Source organism: Chinchilla lanigera, unplaced genomic scaffold (assembly GCF_000276665.1).
Source record: "Chinchilla lanigera isolate Chin_1 unplaced genomic scaffold, ChiLan1.0 scaffold00060, whole genome shotgun sequence".
NCBI lineage: Eukaryota > Metazoa > Chordata > Mammalia > Rodentia > Chinchillidae > Chinchilla > Chinchilla lanigera.
Window position 1 is genome coordinate 8,056,511 of NW_004955461.1, and position 22,565 is coordinate 8,079,075.

The 22,565-nt window shown below is 45.9% G+C and overlaps 1 protein-coding gene across 1 annotated transcript in view; it reads left to right on the forward strand.

Moving 5' to 3' along the window:
* LOC106150025 (translation initiation factor IF-2-like) overlaps positions 1 to 19,963 on the forward strand; it is a 40,522-nt gene extending 20,559 nt beyond the window's left edge. Inside the window, exon 4 of the mRNA XM_013521304.1 lies at positions 19,716 to 19,963. Coding sequence (XP_013376758.1) covers positions 19,716 to 19,782 — 67 coding nt within the window. The 3' untranslated portion in view covers positions 19,783 to 19,963. The remainder of the gene's footprint in view (positions 1 to 19,715) is intronic.
* Positions 19,964 to 22,565: the final 2,602 nt, after the last annotated feature.

Genomic DNA, 22,565 nt, shown 5'->3' on the forward strand with positions numbered 1-22,565 from the left:
CTCAGCAAGTCAGTTTTCATTCCAATCTATCCTCTCCAGTGTTCTTCTTTCACTCTGTCATTTCCATATTTCTCCCCAGGTTTATTTTCCTACTTACTAAAGAATATTCTTTATGGTGTGATTCTGGTTTTGTTTTCCTGCAAACATTTTCTTTATAAAGATACCTGCTTATTAGAATTCTAGTTTCCCAGTATTTTCTCTCTGCAATTTAAAGATGTCATTCCGTTATCTTCTAGCTCACATTGTTTCTATAAAAATGTAAGCTATCAATCTTATTGCTGTTCCTTCAATGGAAATTCCTTCCTTCCTTCCTTCTTTCCTCCCTGCCTTTCTTCCTCCATGCCTCCTTCCCCTTTTCTCCCTTTGCCCCTTTTCTTTCTTTCCTTCCTTCCCTTAGTAAAAAATAAAGTACAACAAACGTACAGAAAAGTACACCTGCCTTATGTATATGTTTAGCTTGATGAATTTCTGAAACTGAATGCACCATGGAGCCAGATGTGTACCCCACACTCCCTGATAGTAATGGTAACCTACACCTCCACCAACTTCCCTGTTACCTCACTTCACCTAACTACCCCAACTAGCCCTAAAACCAGGTTCTAATACTATCAGCATAGAGTAGTTTTTCCTCTTTTTCTTTTTTGCACTTCATTTGAATGGAATCACACAGAATCTAGAGCTTGGCTCCTTTATCTAAATATATTGCTTATGGGGGTTAACTCATGGACTTGATACTGTGTGGTTGTAGAGGTTGTGTGTGTGCTGGTGATACTCTGTGATGTGAAGTTTCCACAGATAATCTACTTGTTCATTGTACAGTAGACTGGCATTTGGAGATTTCCAGTGATGCCAAGTGGTGCTAAGAGTTTTCTAGCATATTCCTTGGGCAAGCATATGTAGGAGTGAAATTTCCAGATTAAGGTTGTCACACATGTTCAGACTTTGTAGGGGCTTCAACCAGTTGTAAAGAGCCTGAAATTTTCACCTGCAGTAACTAACAGATCCATTTGCTCCACACCTCAATGCAGAGGTAACTTTGTCTTTACATTTTGTCATTTGGGAAGGCACTACTTCATTTTTAAGCTTCATACCTGATTGGCCTGGAAACCACAGTGTTCTAGGCCATTGCTGACTTGAAACTAGGGTCAGGAAGAGAAGTGTCTGACAGCTACACGTCCTGAAGTCAGATACCATCATATTATTTCCATTTTATGTAAAGTGGGGCTCAGTAAGCTCAAGTATGTTTTGACAAGTCTGGACTCTGCCGCCTTTATTATGGCCACATAGTTTATGTGTGGTAGGCTCTGGGTTAGAGTGTTTTTCCAACTCCTCTGCTCACCTTAGAGGTTCATTCCTCTCTTCACTTCTGGTGTACTGTATTGCATGCTCCTCTTGTCTCCAGAATTTACTCTTTTGCACACACAAGCATACAAATACACACATACACACACACACACACAAATCATATATACCATACACATATACATATGCACCTATGCACCAGTGAAGGAAAGGAGGTGGAAATTCCTTTAGTGAAGGTCAGAGCAGTGAAGTGATTTTTCCTGAGTTCATGCAAATACTGGGAGCCCAGAAGAATCCAGGCTTGTCAAAACATTTGCCACTGTCCCTGGCTTCCTCTGTGTCCTTCAGGGCAGTACTGAGAAAGTACTTTGCTTTGAGTGTTAAGGTGAGAACTACTTCCAAACTGTATATGTGTGTGCACATTTGTGTGTGTATGTTTGTGTATGTGTTATCATACAGACAGCTTTGTTGAAGTGGCCCAAACATGTCTAATAGGGTTACTATTCTTTATTTTGATTTCTAAATCTTCACTTGAGCTTTCTTGACCACAGGACAACAGACTTCTATATTTTGCAAATAAACTGGTGACCATTTTGAGTGGATGTGGGTTACAGAGGTACACACACACACAAACACATACACACACATAAATACACACAAACACACAGAGTCAGACACATGTAGAAATGGTTGTATTAATACCCATCTTGAGCATGAATAGTCAAAGTACTGAAGAATACAGGCACTCATTGCTCAGGGTGCTACCTGAGATTCTTGGAATGTTAAAAAAATGTGTTCCAGGTTAGTCCCAGGTCCTGGACATGACCCAGAAATAGAGGGAAGGAGAGGAACCTGAATGACGATGTGTGTCTGTCTGCTCATCCTGTTAAGTTTTAGATAGAAATATCTGTCCAGAGGTACAGGCATTCAGAGATAGGGCTTTTGGAAGGGGACTTGATCCTGGTCTCACTGTCCTCACCCACGGATTAGCCCACTGATGAGCTCACAGCTGAATGTGCTCTTAGGAAGTGGGGCTGGGTGGGAAGAAATGGGTTACTGGATGGGTAACTCAGACTAGAGGGTACACCCTGTCCTCAGCCCATGCCTCCCTCTGCCTCTGCCTCTGCCTCTGCCTGTCTGTCACTCTCTCTAGCTCTCTTCCTGCTCTCTCCACTTCTGGCCTTTCTAAGGTAAGCAGCTTTCCACTGCTGTGCCCCATGCCACTAACTTCCTGTCTTGGAATGAGCCAGCTATGGACTAAAACTTCTGAAACTGAGACCCAAAATAAGTCCTTCCTCCTTTATTGTGTATTTCAAGTATCCTGTCCTGGCAATGAGAAGCTGACTGATACATTCGCCTATCCATCCATCATTTACTGATACCTGACATTCACTGCACATGGGTGGGTATGAATGTGAGCAAACCATGATTCTGCTCCTTATGGGGATTTCAAGTGATAAACATCAAATGGTACCTAACACTGCATGTACATAGTGCCCTGACCTACATCCAGGCAGGAACTTCATGAGGAAAGGCCTCACCTCCCCTGCCCACTTCTGTGTCCCTTGTTCTTGGTACAGACCCAGGAGCACTGTGAGGCCTCATCCTGGGCTACATGATGAGCACAAGGATGGGCTGGCTTTGCTCAGAGAAGCAAGACACAGGAAGTTAGCTAATGTGGGAGATTATGAATAAATACACTTAGCTAAGGGGAAACAGGAAGCCTGTGCCCTCGCTCATTTACTTAGCCATCAATCCTGCCCTCCGGCAAGGACTCACTGAGCCATTGCTCTAGGGCTGCTCATTGCCCAGCAGGGAGGATCATGAAGGATTACTAAGGTGCCACAGGACTTGGAAAAGGCTGCCCTGGGGTTGCAGTGATGAGGGGTTCCAGAGGAGGGAGGGTCAAACTGGCCAGGGAACAGTTAGGGCTTCCCAGAGGAGGTGGGATTTGAACTGGCCTTTACGGACAAATGACAGTTTGCTGGGCCTCAAAGGCCATGGGCAAAGGTGCTGTGGTCACTGAATGGGACCTTCCTAAGCCCTGAAATGCTGATCTTGATGCAGCCGTCACACACAGCATAGAACCATGTGTGAAGGAGTTTTGCAATGGGGAGGTCCCTGTGAATGACCAGGAGAGATTAACAAAGTAATCAATAATGTGTGTGTGTCTGCAGTGTGACTCCACACGTCTCTGGGAAAGCCAGGCTGTGGCAGAGACAGTGCCACTACTTACAGCATACCATGTGCAGAGTCTGCCAGTATTCAACAAAACCGAGTTATTAGACTTGAGAAAGGAACCTGGGAGCTTCCATCAACATTAGGCTTTGTATTCATTCATTCGTTTGTTCATTCATTCGTTCTTTCACTGACACAGACTCCTTTATAAGGTATCCTAAATATAAACTCTGTATGTGAACCAACAGAGAAGTGTGACAATGAAAGAAGGAAGGAACTTGGTCAGCACCCTGCTTTGTCATCAGCCTCAAGCCCCCGTGGCTCTCAAGTCTCTGTGGTGCTGCAGGACTTGCAAGAAGGCCTGGAAACGTGACCTTCAAACCAGAGTAGAATACGCAGGAGGTGTGTGAATCTCCCTTACACAGTCACAGAGCCAGGCCAAAGCCAAGCTGAAGGAAAATCCAGGCTCTTGGGTCCTAGAGCAAGAGAGACCCTTTCTTTTGCACTATTGAGAACTGAATTTAGGGACTTCACACTGAGCTATATCCCCAACCCTTTCTATTTGTTACTTTGAGTGAGATCTCCCTCAGTCCTCTCTGAGTTCCCCAGGCTAGACTTGAACATGTGAGCCTCCTGCTCTAGCATCCCAGGAGGCTCTTTCTGTGAGAGTACCAGGAAATCCTACTACGTAACAGAAAAGAATGGAAGCTGAGGCTCAGAGAGGCCCATCTCAGCTTCACCCCATGTTGCAGGTGGCAGGTTCTGCTTAGTGACCTCCCCTGCTCTAGTCCCAGCTCAGATAGCTGGTAGAGAGGGCTGGAGAGCATAGCCATGCACCTCTAGTGCCCCTCCTGCTGTGTGCTAGTCATCTTACCTTGGTGACCTAATTAGCTTCTCTGAGGCTCAGTTTCCTCATCTGTGAGATGGGAGCTCATAAAGATTATGTCAAATGGTGTGTGCCCAGCACAGAGCCTATGACTCACCCAGGATGGGCCTTTGGTGACATGGCTCTTTTATTGGTGCTTATCTCCTTCCTCCATGTACCATCAGTCATTTTATTAGAGAGAGATCTTTCCCCCTCGATGCTGCAATTTCAGACTTGCCAAGTACTAATTAGTCACAGGCATCTGTGGTCATAGAGTAATATTCTCCTTCCTCATACTAGCAACTCTTTAAAGAGAATCATCCTTTGAAGCAAACTAAAATGTCTCTGTGTCCTTCAGTCTTTGCCTCTTGCCTTAGGGAGGTTTGTGGGCAAGCCTGAAACACTGGGGCAGCATGGGACAAGAGGAAGGACCAGGAGCAAGTGGCAGAAACACTCCTGGATCCCTCTTCCCCTTCAGGTAAGGAAGGAGACATTTGTGGAGGGATAACGGTGGCATTAGGAGAGCATGGCCACTTACTTCTCCCTTTTAAATAGCAAAGAATGGGTGCAGCCAAGCACAGAAGATTCAGAGAACTGAGAGAAACTTTAATCATGTTCATGATCCATCACTGAGATCCTGCTCAGAGGGAAACCGCAGCCTAAACTCACCCACGTTAGAACCAGGCTTTTCAAATGTCAGGGACAACGGGGATCACTTGCTCAAAGCACAGACTCCAAGATCCCAGCCCCGCAGCCATAGTGGCAAGGATAGGACTCTAAAAAGCAGTGATGGATAGGTAATTACTACCCCAGAAGATTTACATCTCATGGGTGGGATGGGAAGACACAGAGGTGTCACCATGGTCAACTATTTTGACTGGACTTGGGGGGACCACAACCAGTCTCCACTGTGACACCTACCTCAACACCTCTGGGGCCCAGGGTGGCCTTTCATTGGGCAATACTCACACGGAGTCTGAGTCTTTAAGGGCAGGGAGAAGCTGGCAGTCAAAGGGGCCTGGTAAGATGGCAAGGGCGGCCAAAGTGTTCTGGGAGGAGGAAGAACCAGCCCAGAGCAAGAAGCCAGGCTTGGGGATCTCAGGAGCTCTGTTGGGAGTTCGCTGGACCTTTCCATGGCTGTTGCCATCCACTGGAGGGTGTTAGCAGGGGAGCGATAGGATCTGATGTTTATTTTGCTGAGGGAGCATTGGCATGAGCCAGGTGGGACAAAGGAAAGGAGCGAGGACCCTCAGGGCAGTGAAGTGGGGCTTTGAGGCTGTAAGAGTGGGTGAGTCACTTGATTTCCATCTTTGGGCCATGGGAACGTGGAGCCATCCCTGAGAGAGAGAGAGGAGGTGGGCAGTGGTGTGCCCTGCTCGACAATAGAGCCCCTTGACTCAGATGGATACACCAAAATCAAAGCCCTAAAGGCTTGCAATTAACAGTACAGAGACTGCGATTCAAGTTTCTTCTGGAAATGTGTGCTCCTAACATGTCAGAACTGACTGCAGAGAGAACCCGGGGGAGGAGTGCACATGTCTGGACATAGAAGGCCTTATGTCCTCCCCTGAAGCTGTCTCTACTGATCTATCTCCTGTCCTCGTGGGCTTCCTGTCTAATATCCTCTTCCCTGTCTTGATCTGAAAAAAATGGGACGTTTTTCCAATCTGTAGGACTGCAATAAAGATTTGGCCAGTGATTGTCCTGTGTTTCAATAACATAGCCAGCCCCTCTGAGCTCAGAAAACACCTCTTCTAGTTAATTATGGTGGTGAATATTTGATTTGCGAGCCATGCTGTCTGACTACTGAAAACACCCCAGGAGAATGTGGGTGACATTCCATATCAAACAGCCCTTTAATAGAAGTGGAGCTTTCAGTCACCGATTGTGCTGTTCCCGGGTTTTGAGTTTGCATGCCTCAAGTTGGGACTCACTGGGTCTTCTCAGCAGTTTCCTTTTTCCAAACTGAAAAGTATAAAGGGCTCTAAAGGAGTGCACCAAGAAGGGGATCATCCCCACGGGGCTCACAAGATTCCTGCATTTGTGTCTTCTTGTGGATAATGGATGAGAGCAACAACAGACACAATCAGCATGGCCAAGAGGTGGGTTTAAAGTTTGGATGCTCAAGGACCTTCTGCAAAGCCACAGTACACAAGAAAAAAAGGCTTAGCTGTTTGTACTGTCTTCACAGTACACTGCTTCAGTCTTCCTCTGTCAGCTAACAGACATAAGAGGGTCCATTCCAATTCCATCAGCACAGGTTACTAGCGTTCCTTGTGCACCTGCTCTGAGCGGATGGAGTTTTGGCCACTTCCTCTTCTTGTCCTTGTCCCATGTGTCCCACTACAGGGCTGAGGGACGCTATTTTGGACAGTGGAAGCAGAGGTGTGGAGTTGGGCAAACACATGCAGGGTTAGGGTGGGAAGTTGGGTTCTCCAGCATGACTGCTGCCCCTTTCTCCACCATTCAAGACAGAACTGACTGATCATTAAGTCATGCTAAGTTTACTCACTCAGCCATTCTGTTCCCCACACACTTCCTCTGCTGCTGTTTGATTGGCTCTGCACCCATTTAGCTGAGTTGTGGACAGACTGTCTGTGCCAGTGGACACAGAAATACTGATGACTCCCAGGAATCTTTCAGCTTTTGGAGAAGATGTTGCAGAAGGTGATAGCAGCAATTTGCATCATATTCAATCGAAACTCCCAGGATGCACTGCTGGTTTTCTCAGTAGTTAGAGTTTAGGCTGCTAGGGGCATGCCAAACAATGCGCCACTTGGGACAGACTGTCCCCTCCACCACCCTCCCTTCAGGTATGCCACTGGGTTTTCTCTGGAAGAAGAGTAGAAAATGTAGTCGCAGTGGAGCCTGGTGAGCCTTTCTGTGGGGCACAAAGGTTCCAGGCTGAGCTGGGTTAGGATCCCTCTTCCTTCATCTCCAGTGTGAACTCTGACAACTGTATTAACATACTATCATTAACTGTCCATTTCCACCACTGACAGTGACGTTGCTGTCAGCAAGCTCTCAGGGAGTTTGGTGAGGGTTATACATGATGCCTCTACTGAGCATGACATTCACATTCAACTCTAGAACTTCAGACACTAGGCAGCGAGATGGGAATACAGGCAATCATGGCACAGAGAGGTGCATTGTACCTGAAGAGGGGCATTGTGTCTTGAGCCAGGGGCATGGGATCAAATCCAGTCAGTGAGCTTGAAGCACTTCATTTGATCTAAATCTCAACATGCTGATCTTAAGATGGGGTGATAATAGCACTGACTTCACTGGTGATTCTGAGATAAATCGATGCAAAACACAGCTAGTAGCCCAAGAATGGAAGGTAGAAAGCAGATGGAAGGAAGTGCTGGATGTGGTAGTCCAGAATTTTAAAACAGGAGCCAGGTCCTTTTCAGCAAAGCACTGGAATTCTATAGACCTGGCTCGATTCCTGCTACACAGTATTAGGGTTAATGTATGAAGAGGTACTTCCTTGACTGTAAAATGTTCTTCAAATACAAAGGTCAGAGTTTAATTTTGTGGTCATTTTTTATGGTTTCTTTGTTGGCTAGAGGGCTGGAATTATGTTTCCTGCTTCTAAAATACCCTGGCATATATCAGAAGCCCAGTGACACTCAACAAATAGACCAGTATATGTCACATTGGTGGGGTCACCTGCAAGTTTGCAGGGAAGATGTAGTTTCCCAAACTTTGTTCCCTGCTCACTGGAGCTTCAGTCCGTGTCAGCTGCTGCTGCTTCTGCTAACAATGTGCACATCTGGATAATGCTTTGCAGACTTTAGTTCTTTGCATATGTTCATTAATATTATTACCTGCACAAGGAATTCCAAATGTCATCCGCCTTTTCCCATGAGGGAAAAAGAACTGGTTATCTGTTTGCAATATTCTTCCTCTCGCATTTGAAATATGCAGCATGCCATGTTTTCAAAAAGAAATGGAAATTAAACCATCTCTTGGAAATATCTTTTCTCTCTAACTTTTCCCATTTGCACAATGTCCTTCAATTAAACCTGAAATAAAACCATGTTCCCCTTGAGTGGTCATTTTAATATTTGCAAGTTTGCCAGGCAGGGAGATTAGAGGAGCAAATGATTCCGTGAGCCCTCTCAGGCCTCTGCAGACCATCTTGGACATCAGAACCATGCAGTGATGGGTCTGGGGCATAGTCTGGCCGCACACTGGCCTCACCTGTGTCTTCTTTGTGTGGCACCTGCCCAAACTCAGGCTCTTGTTTAACCCATGGACATGGTCATCCTGTTCCTTGCCACTCCTGATAGTAGGGACACCCCTCCCCATCATTTTCCTTTCATTCTAGTGAGTTCCTGGACTCTGAGCAGGACGTCACTCATCCTATCTTCCCAACATCCATCCTTGGGTCTCTGATCAGAGTGTACTGATTGTCCTTGGATGCCACCCCTCCTCTCATAGGCTCTGGACTGCAATTGCAATTGCTATCTGCATAAAAGCTGAAGTCCTCCTGGTGCTTTCCAAGGAGCCACCCACTCTGCCTCCACGTCCCACTTCTTCTGATGTGCTCTTCTCCCCATCACTTGCTGGGCTCAAGCTGGAGATATCTTACTGCTCCTCAAACTGGTCTTGAGTACCTGTGATTGCAGAACCCTTTTGTTTAGTCCCAGCAGCATAGGATTTGCATGATGCCTTCTGTTTCCTTTCCAGGGAGTTCTTCCAGTCACCCTTGATAATGTAGAAGCCACTGCCCCTCTCCCAGCACCATGTCCTCATGCCTGGGCCTAAGAACCCCTACTTTCAGTCCCTGCCTCACCATGTGTGCTCTTCATCTGCATGTTTGCCAAGGACAGGAGCACTGTCCTTTCTGTCCTGACCCAATGTCCCCTCACCATGTTCTCTAGTACATGCTTGGGAATGAATATAGCTTAGAAATGCTGGTGTGTCCCTCACTGCATCCTCTGACAATAGGGGTGGACATGTGGCCCAATCCTGTTCAGTCACCACTTTGACCCCCTGGCAGCAGGGATTAGCCTAGGGGGATAGAGACCCAAGCGCAGCAACTAGTGGTTGACCTAGGACTCTTCCTGGTGCTACAGAGAAAGAAGTTCCTTTCCTTCTCTGGAGTTGCTGAACTAGTGGGATGTTGGCTCTAGGGAGTAAAAGGTCTTCTTATGATCAATACTGAGCAAATACACCCAGGTATGAAGGTCAGTAAGAACACAATGAAACCGGGTATGGAGAGAAACCTGCCTCAGGACCTTTGCACGGACCTTTTCTTTTGCTAATTTCCTGGGCCACTCTCTACCTAAGTCTCAACCTCTGAAATTATGTTTACATAGGCCTATAAAATCCTCCCCACTTTTAAAATTTTGACCACTGAGTTGGGATGAGATGCTGACGACAGAAAGACTTCAGTAGTTTCAGTAAAAATGCTTCCTCCCTGGGGAAATGCCCCTCTCCTCCCAGAATGCCAGGTCTTTCCCCTTCCTTCTCTTCTTCCCTACAACTTGAATGCCTCTCTTTGGGGGTCCCCATGCTTGTGCTGTGAGGAATGATTGGTCTGTGCAATTCCTATAAACATCTTGAATAAGTTCAGCCTGTTTCATTTCCTTGGGGAAGTTTCATTAAGAGTTTGTCCATTTTCCAACATATCCAGCCTAAATACCTTGGCAAAGGGCCTCAATAAACTTCTCCCAGTGCGCGTGCCCTCCCAAAGCACTGACCCAGAGCAGCTACGGCGGCCTTTCGCTTCTCTACCGCACACCAGCCCGTGTCATTTAAGGAGGTGGCATTTCAAACAGATTAAGTTCAGCAGGCCGAGCCCTGCAGTGAATTAGAAATTCCTTTTGATTAAAAAATATCTTTTATATCAAACACATAGAATCCAAGAGTAAGGGCATAGTTTTAATAAGCTGTTCCATATTCTGAATTGGATTTGACTTTTCAAAGTGGAAGGAGAATAAGACTGGGATGGGGGATAATTTATTCCTATTTGTCCATATGGCCAAGTGTCTGTGAGTAAATTACCATGGGAGGGCCAGTGCAGTGGGAGTGGTCAGGGTCATGTGGAATCTTGGGGCCATAGGCAGCTCCTGGCTGGCGAGCCACACTGTCACAGCTTGATGTGACAATGGCCCCAGCCTAGTCCCAGGAACCCCAGTGCCCAACCCCTCCTGGAGAGGGAACAAGAGCGTGAGCAGCCTCCAGCAGAATTAGAAAGTAATTCTGATCACCAACATGTCTGAGTCTCTTGCTGGCCACCGACTTTGGGCATCCTTCCCACCAGGCTGGTTATTCCTGGGGTGACGGGAAGTGATGGACACCACTCCTATCTCCTCAGGGTGATTTTCTTTCTCATGGGGCAGGAACATCTCCAGCCACCCACATTTGTGCTCTCACCTACACATTCCAAGGTACTGTTTTGGAGGTATTCAGCTCTGATAGCTGGGACAGAGCATTGTGGCAAGAACTCAGGTCTCTGCCGGGGGATTCTGGAGACCAATTCTAATCTAGGCTCTGCCATTAGCCTTGTGTGCTCCTGGGAGGGCCCTGTGACATTTTCACGCTGGCCACGTAGCATGATGAGTTGGGAGGTGACCTCTGAACCCTGCCAGTGCTGATAGTATCAGCTCCTGTGAGATTCTCTCTCATAACTCACCATATTAAAAGAAGGGCTTTTATCTGTCCACTGTATGGAGAGATAACTGGTTCTGACTCAGATAATGCCACAGTATGAGGAGCTGGCTGGCCCATCCTATGTCTGAGAATGCCTGTCACTGTTTAACTCTAGCGTCCTGGCTTAGGTGTGTCCTCACCCCACAGATTGCAGCCTGACTTGTTCTCATTTGCTCCTGGATCTACTGAGCTGATTAGCTCCCTAACATCGTCCAGTTCCCAACATCAAATCCTTTCAAGCACCAGATTCATACCTGATTTACCACTTCTTTCCAGGTCTGGGTGCCACCTGCCTCCAGCCCACCTGCATTTCTAGTCACACCTTCTATAACACTTTCCTGGACGTGACCTATTGATTTGGGTCTCTGCACTTCAGCACCTTGGCCGCTTGGCTAGGAACACCCTTTCTCTACTTCTCTACTCAGTGAGCTCTTACCCATCAGGAAAACACAGCTCAAATACTCCCTCTTAGGCTCCTCTTTTTGATCCCCCCAGGTGCATTGAGTACATCCAACTTTAATTTCTACAGTGTACTTAATCTTCCTGATAAATTTATTGACAAAATTTGACATGGAGATTCAGATATATTCAGAATCAGTGGTCTCCACTGCAGTACAAGTGAGCATGTTACAAATGACAGCACATTATGCTCAGGGCTTTGGCAAAAGAAAGCCTTTAATCAGTTTGAGCAGTGATCACCGAGCCTACCTTGCAAGTGCTTCCTCATTGGCCACAGGCTCCTTGGGTCTGGCCTGATGGATCTTCTCAGCATGCAAGCACTTGGCTTCCAGGTGAACACACACACTTGGCTCTTCAATATGCAGTTACTTAAGAGACATGGAAAAGCCTGGGAAGTAGAGGGAGTGTTTCCCTTCCATTTCTACTGTTTCAACATTTTTTAAATTCAGAAGTGATTTTTAGCTTGCCAGCATCTCACGGAAGCAGTCCAGAGTGCTGCTGTGCATTCCCTTGGCCCTGCTTCCCCAGAGCTGATATCCTTCCGGACCACAGTGCACTGGCCAAATCTCAGGAGTTGCGGCTGGGGCAGAAACCACCAACAAACCAAAGACCTGAGTCTTGCTTCTTCTTTTTCACCGGTCTCCTTTCTCCAGGGCCCAAGCTAGAGTCCCACACTGCATTCAGTTATTATCAAGCCTCATCAGTCAACTCTGATCACTGAAGGTTTCTCATGCTTTCCTTAACCTTTCAGATTTGATGAGCACTAGTTTGGTATTTCGCAGCTTGTCCCTCACTTTCCACTACCCTGTTGTTTCCTCTGGTTAAGGCTGAAGTCATGAGTTTGGGAAGGAGACCATAGGCTTGAAGTGCCCTTCTCATTGTGCCCTTCTGGGGACACACGCTGTTCACTGTCACTCATTCCAGTCATGTCAGCGTTGACTGCCTGGTCAAGGTCTTGTCCGCTAGGTTTCTGTCCTGCTCTTTCCATTCTCTGTTGGTTTGTACAAGAGGACACTTTTGAGAAATTCACTGGATCAAACTGACCAATATAGTTTCCAGCAAGTGCTGTTAACAAAGGAAATGCCCCATTGTGGGTCAGGTACTCGGGTGGTACCAGCTTTGCTGCTGTGAGCTCTGAGGAAGACTTTTCATTATGGCCACTCCTCTCTCATCTGGGGCTTAAAGTTAACACTCTGGAAAAGCTAGAGGCTTTATGATCCCAAACTTACAGCCTGATGTCTAGTATTCCTTGAAGTTCTGTATATAGGTGTCCTTTTTTCTTGAATATCTTGGAGCTTTATTGTCTTCTGAACTAGTCCAAGACCTTCTTCTGTATTCTTACAATATTCTGATCTCTTCTAGAATGTTCTTGTTTACCAAATGGCATATCCATTCATCCATGCACCCATCTGCCAATTGATCTATCCCTCCTTCTCTCCACCACTCTATCCATCCATCCATCCATCCATCCATCCATCCATCCATCCACCCATCCACCCATTCACCCATCCACCCATCCTTCCAGTTTCCTAAGCCAGTAGTGTAGGAATCTTCTTTGACAAGTTGTTTAACCCACACAAACTTGACCATAACAAAATCCATTTTTAGGACATCATGGTTTTATCTGCTACATATTTCTTAATTGATAGGCTGTCTGCATTTCTATTCCACTTTCCTAGTTCAAATCACCATCATTTTCTTGTGCACCTTTGATGGCCCTGACCAGTCCCCATCCTTATCCTGATAACTCTCCCCTCTGTTTTCTGGTCACCAATCCCTTTCAAGTTTGCAAACACTCTCTGCTCCTTTCCACCTTAGAGTCTTAGCTTCTGTGGCACTCTCTATTCCCTGATTTTGTTAACTAATCCCTGTCCATCCTTTCATCTCAAATGTCCCTTGTGACAGATGTTTTCCATAGCATTTGTAGTTAGCACAGTTGATTGTACACCTTTCTTTTTTTCAGTTGGCTGATTAATGAGGGTAATCTCTGTTTGATTGTTGTTTTTATTACTCTATCTTGTCAGGCTTTCATCATGATATCTTGCACAGAGTAGGTCTTGTAAGTACTTTTATGCCATAAATAAATGGGAAGTGGAGCTCAAGATTTGGAGCATAGGCCATGGGCACCAGAGACTTGGCCATAGGTCTTCTCTGTGAATACAGAGCCCCAAAGGGATGAACTGCACTGATGATGTGAACCAGGTCCCTTTAGCTTCCTGACACAGATGGTGATAGGAAGGTGGAAGCAGGGGTGGGTGAATGTGGGGATGAGGTGTGTGTGTGTGTGCACGTGTGTGTGTGTGTGTGTGTGTGCATGTGTGTGTGTGACATCAGGCTAGTTTTCACTTTTCTGAAGGAGATGATTCCCAAAGCCTCTCAGTGACTCTGAGCAGCCACATGTGTACACAGCTTGGGGTCTGTGTTAGTTATTTTCTCATCCTTGGGACACATTACTATTCACCTGAGACATAAAGGAAGAGAGCTTTATTTTGGCTCATGGATTAGTCCACATTCTTCTGGTTCCAAAGCAGAAACAGCAAGGTGGGTGTTTGTCGGGGAGGAAAACTGCTCAACCCATGGGAGACAGGAAGTGGGGCTGGGGGAAGCTGGGGACAAGAATATCAGGAATACACTGTTGCAGGTCATGGCCCCGGTGACCCGCCTCCTCTGATGAGACCCTACCACCAAAAAGCACATTCTGCCATAAACTCATCAGCAAGCTAATCCACTGAGGAGTACAGCACCCTCACTATCCAATTGCCTTCCAAAAGCCCCACCTCTGAATACATGGATCTTTGGGGGAACTTTTAGATCTAATTCACAATGGGATGAAATCACTTGTGTCCTCATTCTCCAAATATACACAGAAATAATGTGTGCATGTGTGCTTCTATAATTTATTTTTACTAACTAGATATTGAAAGTATTTGTATGTACTGAAAGTATATAAATTATTTGTTTCCTTAAATTATAGATGGAATATTTATCACAAGCACATATAAATTTTGAGTGCATGTTATAAATATATAATCCCACTTGCTAACATTTATGGTCCATTTTCTGTGTGCCAAGCTCTGGGCTAAGCACTTTGTAGTCATTATTTCACTTACTCTTCATCACTATTCCATGGAGAAGATGGAATGCAGTGGTTTTTAACTTGCTCTTTCTGAACAGATTTTTAAAAAATGAAATATCCTGTGTCAACCTCACTGTACAGAAGATATGGAAACTTGGCTCTGTGGGTAGCAGACCTGGCAACCTTCTCAGCTTTCCTGCCCCTTTCACCACCCGATGGTCCATCAGAAAAGGGAGATGTAAGTGCTAAGCTCCTCATTGATGCAGTCATCGCTTGCCAGTTGTGTGGTCTGGGGCAAGTTGCTAAATCTCTGATCTTAGTCTCTTTACCTCCGAAGGTCTGCAAATGTTAATTATGAAAATTAAATGAGGCAATGTATTTTCTTTTTTTTTTTTTTTTTTTGGTTTTTCTCCGGTACCGGGAACCGAACTCACGACCTTGCGCTTGTCAGGCAGGCGCTTTTGCCGCTGAGCTAAATCCCCAGCCCCAAGGCAATGTATTTTCAAAAAGCCTCCTAACTCAATACACGGGCCACGGTCCATGCTAAATACTTGTCATGTGGATTGATTCTGTCTTAGGTTGGGCTCTCCAGAAGCATACCCTAAAATGACTCATGGGCAAGTGGTGTCTTAGAAAGAGCTCACATAAAAGCACAGGTGTTGTAAGGTCCTAGCCTCTGACTAGGGGAGCAGGACTAGTAACATGGTGTTGTCAAGCAAAATCCCACCAAAAGTGACTTTGGTCCAACCCACTGGCAGCTCTTCAAAGTTGTCCTAACCAGAGGTTAAGGGAGCTGGAGTACTGAATACTCCTGTGTCTATAAAATTCAGGCTATTCCCATGTACTGTGCTTTCTGCACAGACAAGTAGAGAGTATGCCATCTGTTTGGAGCAGCTTTCCAACCAAGTGATGGAGAGCGCAGGTGGTGTTGAGACTGAGATACACAGAAACCAGCATCCCTTGAAATGGAAGAATCTCCCTGGGGCATATGGCAGAGCCCTGACAATGGATGCCATAGCCCTAATAGGTGACAGCCTTCTGTAGATCCCCAGACCGTTTAGAAGCAGGATTTTCTCATCACCACTGCATTTGCTGGGCTCTAGAAAGTTCCAAGTGCCCCCAGGGACCTCTTTGCAGCTGGCTCAGCCATTTGCATTGGCAGCTCTTTTTTTCTTTAGAGACTCATATACCAAGGAAAAAGATCCTATATCTCTGAGCATCCTCAGGACTCCTCAGTCCAGAATGTCAAGCCTGGAGTCTTGGAGACACACCTGTGCCTTCTGCTGTGGATTAGAACTGGAAGAGAGCTTGTTCAAAGGAGGTGCACCCAGGACCAAGGGAGAAACCCACTCTAGAAACCCACACGGGGAGGGAATAGTTTCCAGGGGCCCTGCCAAGCCTTCAGGTGTTGATCCACCCTCTGATCTTTACCCCAATTCTAAGGAGCATCTCACTGCCGTTATTCCTGTTCCTGGAAGGAGACCTGAGCCTTTGAGAAGTCTTGCACCTTCCTCACATCAGCTAGCAGCCAAGCAGGAATTTAAGCCCTGGTCTTACAGACTTCACCTTGTCAACCTGCTCTTCAATTGACCTAAGACATCTAAGAGCTCAGAGAAGACTCAAACATCACAAATTAGAGACACCACGGGGACTGTGACCAATCTGCAAGACGCACTCTGAAATCACCAGGTGTTACCCCTGAACTTGTCCAGCTGCCCAACTCTGGAAGTAAATGAAACTTCAGGAGGAGCAATCCCTTGTACCTACTGCATTAAACTAGTATGTCAATTTATTTCCCAGTAAGCTCCAAACTATGGTGTAGAAGCTCTAAGAACTATTCAGAGCAAGGTTGTGTCCAATGGGGATGTCCAAGACCATGCACACATGAGTTTGTCCTCTAAACCCGTTCCTAATGCTAGCTAGCCTCACACCTCCTCTGAGGGCCTTTTCTGCTCATTTAGAACCAGCAATGAGCTCTGTCTCTCCCTAGCCTTGGAGATCAAGAACACAAACTTCTTTATCCAAATTAGCAATGCTACACCAGTGGATGAAAGGGACTGTATGGTTGGCAATGGCTCTGCATTGTCTAACAGATCAATTCCATGCCCTTCACAAACCCACACTGCCAGCTCTGCTCCCCTGACTGCAAATGTAACATGAGGGGATAGTCTGTGAGTGATACTGCCACAGCCTAGGAAGAACCTTGACCTCACACCGTGCTGGCCTCAGAAGGAACATTATATGCAGCATTCTTTGTGCACAGAGTTGGAGTTTCCAGCTGAAAAGACAAAGATCTCTTCCCAGTGGCACACTGTTTTTTCCCATGGAGTTTTAAAAAATTAGTTTTCATTTTTGTTTTGTTTTGTTTTTGTTTTTCTTCCAGAACTAGGAATTGAATTCATGACCTTGCACTTGCCAGGCAGGCATTGTGCTGCTGAGCTAAATTCCCAGCCCCTAAAAAATTAGTTTTCTCTACCTCAGTTTCCTTAGCTGTAAAACAAGGACTTCATCCTTATAAAGACTTACTCATCTTACACGATGGCGGTGAGAATTAAATAAAGTGAAGTACATGTAACATTTAGAAGAGTGCTTGGCACATAGTAAGTACAAAAATGCTAAAGTAAGGTCTTAGGCATTCCAACTTTACAGTTCCTGCCTGTGGTTTCAACCTCCCACTGAGTTCCCTACAGAAATTACAGCTTACATCCGTGTTCCAGAATATGCTGAGAATCCAGGCACTGAATCAAAGTGGTCACCTTATGTCTTAGTTACTTTCTCATTTCTGGAACAAAATACCTGTTACCCACAAGTTACAGGAGGAAAAGTTTATCTTGGCTCATAGTTTGCAGAGGTTTCAGTGCATAACTGGCTGGTCTCAAGGCGTGGTGTTATGGCAGAGAGGCATGGTAGAGAAGAAAGAGTTCACTGAAGGTAGGAAGCAGGGACCCTTCTTTCTTTCCCTTTTTATTCCATGTAGGCTATAGTCCTATTGGTTGGCGCCAATACACACCCAGGTAGTCTTTCCTCTTCAGCAAATCCATCATCAATCCCCAAAACGATGCTAAAATAATTAATGGACTAATCTAGTATGTTATCACATACTCATCAGCTAGTATCTTATATCCATCATCCATTACCTCCCAAAGGGCCCACTTATAAGCACAAGAGGCTTTTGAGGGGTCATCCAGATACAGGCCAAAGCATCTCCTCAGGAGTGTCCTGACTTATCTCTTGCTTCCTCTCACCCTGCATTGCAATGTCTTTAAAAATAAATCTTTCAATGTCACTATAATTACTTGGAATGCTGTCCCAGGTAACTACTTTCCAGTAAGGTCCTAGCCTCTGACTACCCTCTCCACCTCTTTTCTAACTGTACTCTTCTTGGTTCATGCTTTTGCAGAAATTGTGTTCCTTGCTATTTCTAGAAAGGACCAACATATCCCAGTGTCTTTGCACCCAACCCCTACCCCAACTTTCTTCCTTAGTTACTGAGAAAGAACTCACTCATTCCTTTCATCTCTGTTTTAAGCTTACATCATCAGACAGGACAGGGTGACCAGGAGATTCAAAATATAGCTGTCAGTAACAATTGCAGAGCAAGGGAAATTAAGCCCTTGGAAGAGGCACTGGGAATGGGAAAAAAGGACAAAGATTGGGTTCATCAATGTTTTTAAGGGCTGGAAAAGGGGAAGAAGCTTGTGAGACATCTGGCCTGGGGAAGGACTTACAGGGAAGCACTGGCTGGCTGGACTTGGTGAGTGACCATATCGAGAGGCCAAGGACGTGTTGGGCAGAGACTCATGCTCGTTGCCCGGATGGGGGTTGAATTTGCCATGGTCCTGGAGCTTGTGTGTTTCCTGATTTTTTTCCTGGCCACTGTGTCTCCAGAAGTCCTTAGTGAGAATGTCAGTAACCTTGGAGGGGGCACATCCATGAGCCTGTGATCAGACATCTCAACTCTTCCTGCTGCAGAGGCTCAGAGAGAATGTGGACACAGACCCCTTTGTTCTCCAAGATGTGCGGTCTTTCTATTCTCATTAAACAGAGATGGAGATATTTGGCTTCAGGGTTTTCAGAACATTTCAGAACACATCAAATCTCTTATTGAGGGCAGAGTGGTATCAGACCTTCCTGACCCCAGTCTCTCTGTAGAGGGTTCATGTGATGTATTGAGCTTCTCTAAGACATTTTTATATGCATGTAGAGTTCAGATCTTACTCATTTCTATATTCCTGGTTGGGCTCAGCCTGTGTGTATGTGTGTGTGTCTGCAAACTGTGTGAATGATGGTCACATGCTCCTTGTATTTCTTGAGCCCTTGCTGCCCTGTAGTCCTGGATGACATCTTGAGTGGGCTTATAGATTTTTCTGCTCATGAAATAACAACAGATCTTCCTATATCATTTAATTCTGGAATTAGAAACTCCCTGCAACCCCAGTCCTTTCTTTGTCCTTGGTGGCACATTCTTTCTTCTCACAACTTAAGGTAGATCCAAGTGGGGCCTATGCTAACAAGTAAGAATGTGCTTGGCTTCTCTCTTCTCTTTCTGCCTGATTCTGCTGCTTTTTGCTACTTCCATTGCCAGTTTCTGATGCAAGCTAGAAAAGAAATTGAAAGACAGAAAGAAGACCCTCTGGAACCATCTCAATCAAAAGTTGCATGGTTATTGCCCAAAGCTCCTGCTTTCTCCTGTGCTCTCCAGGGGCCTCTCAGAGTCCCTGCACCCAAGGGACACCAGGCATGCATCTCCATTGCATCTCATTCTACCTGCACGCCCTTCTGTAGCCCCCCAGTGATTGCCTGTAGATCCCTGCTGCTGGTCTTTCTCATCCTCTATTGAGGAAAGCCAGGCAGTTCTGAGCTATCTCCTCCAGCTTTGCAGAGTCACTGTGTGGCCAGAGGGTGCATCTGGCTTCCCTTGGCCTCCATGGCAGATATATCTAATGGCACAGGGCAGCCTGGGCTTTGCCAGGCATTTGCTCATTTTCTTCCATTTCTCAAGAAGAAGCTCTACCTGGTTTATCATCCCCTGGCCATGGATAGCTGGAGCAGCTTTCCTCCAGCTCCCTGAAAGCCCTTCTTTCTGGAGTTTCAGGTAGAGATGACAATTGACCTAGACTATAATTGGTGTTGCAAAATGGAACTTATAACGCTATGTTTTTTTTCTTTTAGAGATAAACAAAGTTCTCCAGACTTCCTCCTGCTGAGCCCCCTCCTCTCCTCAGCCCAAAAGAAGTGACTGAATATGCAGATGCTTGCTCCAGGAGGCAGGTAGCCAGTTTCCTTTCCACCAGAAAGGGGAGAAAGAGCTGAAGATGGCTGCAAGTGATAAACAAGTGTGGAGGTCTGCATTATCTCTGTCATGGTTTGTGTCTTGATGTGCCCCCAAAGCCTCATGCAGTCATGGAGCGGGCCTCTAGAGTTTATGATTGATCCACAGACAAATGCTGGGATTATGGGTGTGAGTGCTACACCCACCCTGGGGCAGGTAGTTTGCATACAGTATAAGGGAGGGAAAGAGGCTTGCTTCCCCCCTCTTTGCTCTTGCTGCTTTTGCTGTGTTGTGCCACCTTGAAGTGTTACCCCTGTGCCCTGCCACCCTGCCTTGGAGCCAGCTGATTATAGATTGAAACTTCCACAAACTGTGAGCTAAATAAACCTTTCCTTCCTTAATTCTGGGTGTCAGTATTTTGTCTCAGCAACAAGAGAAAAGTAATCAAGACGATCTGTCTCTGCTCTCATCCTTACTATAAAAGACTCTTGCCACCTGTACAAGAAGGGAAATGGTGATTTGAGGCAGATGGGCCACTGCATCTCCTCAGAGCTAGCTTTGAAAAATCCCTTTTTTTCCCTTTTTGCTTTGTACCAAAATGTATGGCCTCCTGTGATTTGTTTAATTGTATGCAAATAAATCTGGGTGTATGAGTCTAAGAGGCCTGTAACAACAGGGAGAGGAAGTGGGGAGGGTTGTGTCTCCCCAGTGTAGAGTCTTAGCAAATTGTCGTTATTTCTCTCTTCTTTGAGGCCAGAGAAATTACAATTGATTCACTGTGCCTTTTGGACAAACCTACGAGGTGTGATTGAAACCTACAGTGAATGTTTAAGTTTTAAAAAATGTATTACTATCAAAGACTCTTTGCAAAAGAACCTACACACTTTGCCTTTAATTTGCCTCACAATAATTCCCTCTGTGAACACACTTATTCATTGTTCTTGCTACTTTCTAAGGCAGTTGTGGAAGTCCTCTTTGTGTCATTAGCTGCACTCTTGTGACTGCCTTTATGTCCTAAATTCATTTAAAGCACTTACCTGTCCTGGTCACTTTGACTTTGGGGAAGAGCCAGAAGTCACATGGCCCCAGATCCAGTAAATAAGGTGGATGAAGATACAGCATAAAGATTTTTTATGAGCCTGCCCTTCTGTTAGATGGTAACCAGCAGTAGCATTCACCGAATATTTTATTTACACTTCATAAAGACAGTCACGATATCTCTTGAAGTAGATTTTTTTTTTTTTTTTTTTTTTTTTTTTTGTACAGGGAGTTGTACTCAGGACCTTGCACTTGATAGGCACGCACTGCACCACTGAGCTATATCCCTGGCCTTTGAAGTGGATACTTGTACACTGGTGTGTGTACACAAACACAGCTCAATATTTATAATGCTTATTACTGAATGGGTTATGTATAACAACATGCTGCTCTTCCAAGGTACCTGTCTGGACCATTGGTGGGCATTGGTCCTGTGCACAGCTTGGCACACCACATCACCATTCTGAAAGCGAATATCCAGCCTGCTTTTTCCGATATCATCCACATGTGATGTGTTTGTTTGTAATAAGAAAAAAAGTATTTCCCACTGTCTTAGGACTTGGAAGGGAGAATCAGTATGGAGAATTCATGACAGCCAGAAAAGAAGGACAGGTCCAGGCATGAGAAGGCAGACTTAGTGAGTGGGAGAGAGGTTGGAGAGGAAGTAGCAAGAGTCAGGCTCCAAGACAATTTCCATGGAGATGGGAGGGAGTGTGGGAGAGGAGAAGGGGTTGTATTGGAAAGCCAAACATAGGTCCTGGGGCGAACATGAGGGAAAGGCATGGTCTCTACCCCTGCAGAGAGAGAGGGTAGAGGAGGTGATGGTTGCAGGAAGAGAAGGGAGGTGCAGGATGAGTTTACAAGAAGGACAAACAGAGGGTTTCCACATGGAGCCCACTGAAGACTGCCTCCCAGGGGCTGTGTGGGCCAAGAAGACCTCTGCGTGGAACTGGAGGTGAGGCCTCCACGTCAGTGCAAGGCTTGTGTAGGGTGTCAGTAAGGGTCTCCAGAGACCAGCTGGAGGGACAGCGGTCTCATGCCTGATGAGCAGCCACTCCCAGTGCCAGCTGCCTCTTTATTTCCAGTCCTCTCCACTGTTGCCTGCTGGCCCTGGAGGGTGCAGAGCAGCAGAGGGTGTGGGTTCATGACTGGCCAAGGCAGACCTCACTAGTCCTCGCTCTCTTGCTGCTTGTCTCAAGTCCCAGGGCAGCCCAGTAGATGGTATTTGGACCAGATGGATGTTCATACCTTACTCAGGCTTATTATTGTTCTTGAGGGTGAACTTAAAGCTATGGCTTCTACTGGTAGTGTTATTCAGGGATGGATAAGGGAGAGACAGTGGACTGTCAGAAGAGGTCCATGTTGTATCTGACCAACCTTAGTTGCTCAACAAATTGAGGAATGATCAAAAGGAGTGATGACCATAAAAGTGTCTAGTCAGAGCACGTACACTAGATATTTTTCCTAATGTCCACTGATAATACATAATTTTGAGATTATCCTTCCTCTCCTCCCCACCTGAGCCATGGCTTCAGTGACTGCTGTGTGGTATATGCATCCTTATGCATAGTTACAGAGATGACAAGGGGATTATCTGTTCCAGTGATCTGAGATCTGTGGGCTCATAGAAGTCACCAGTGGAAAGAGCTGCTGGATACTAAGGGGAGAGTGCTGTGAGACACAGAAAGAGGGTCTTTAGCCAAACCCAGAGT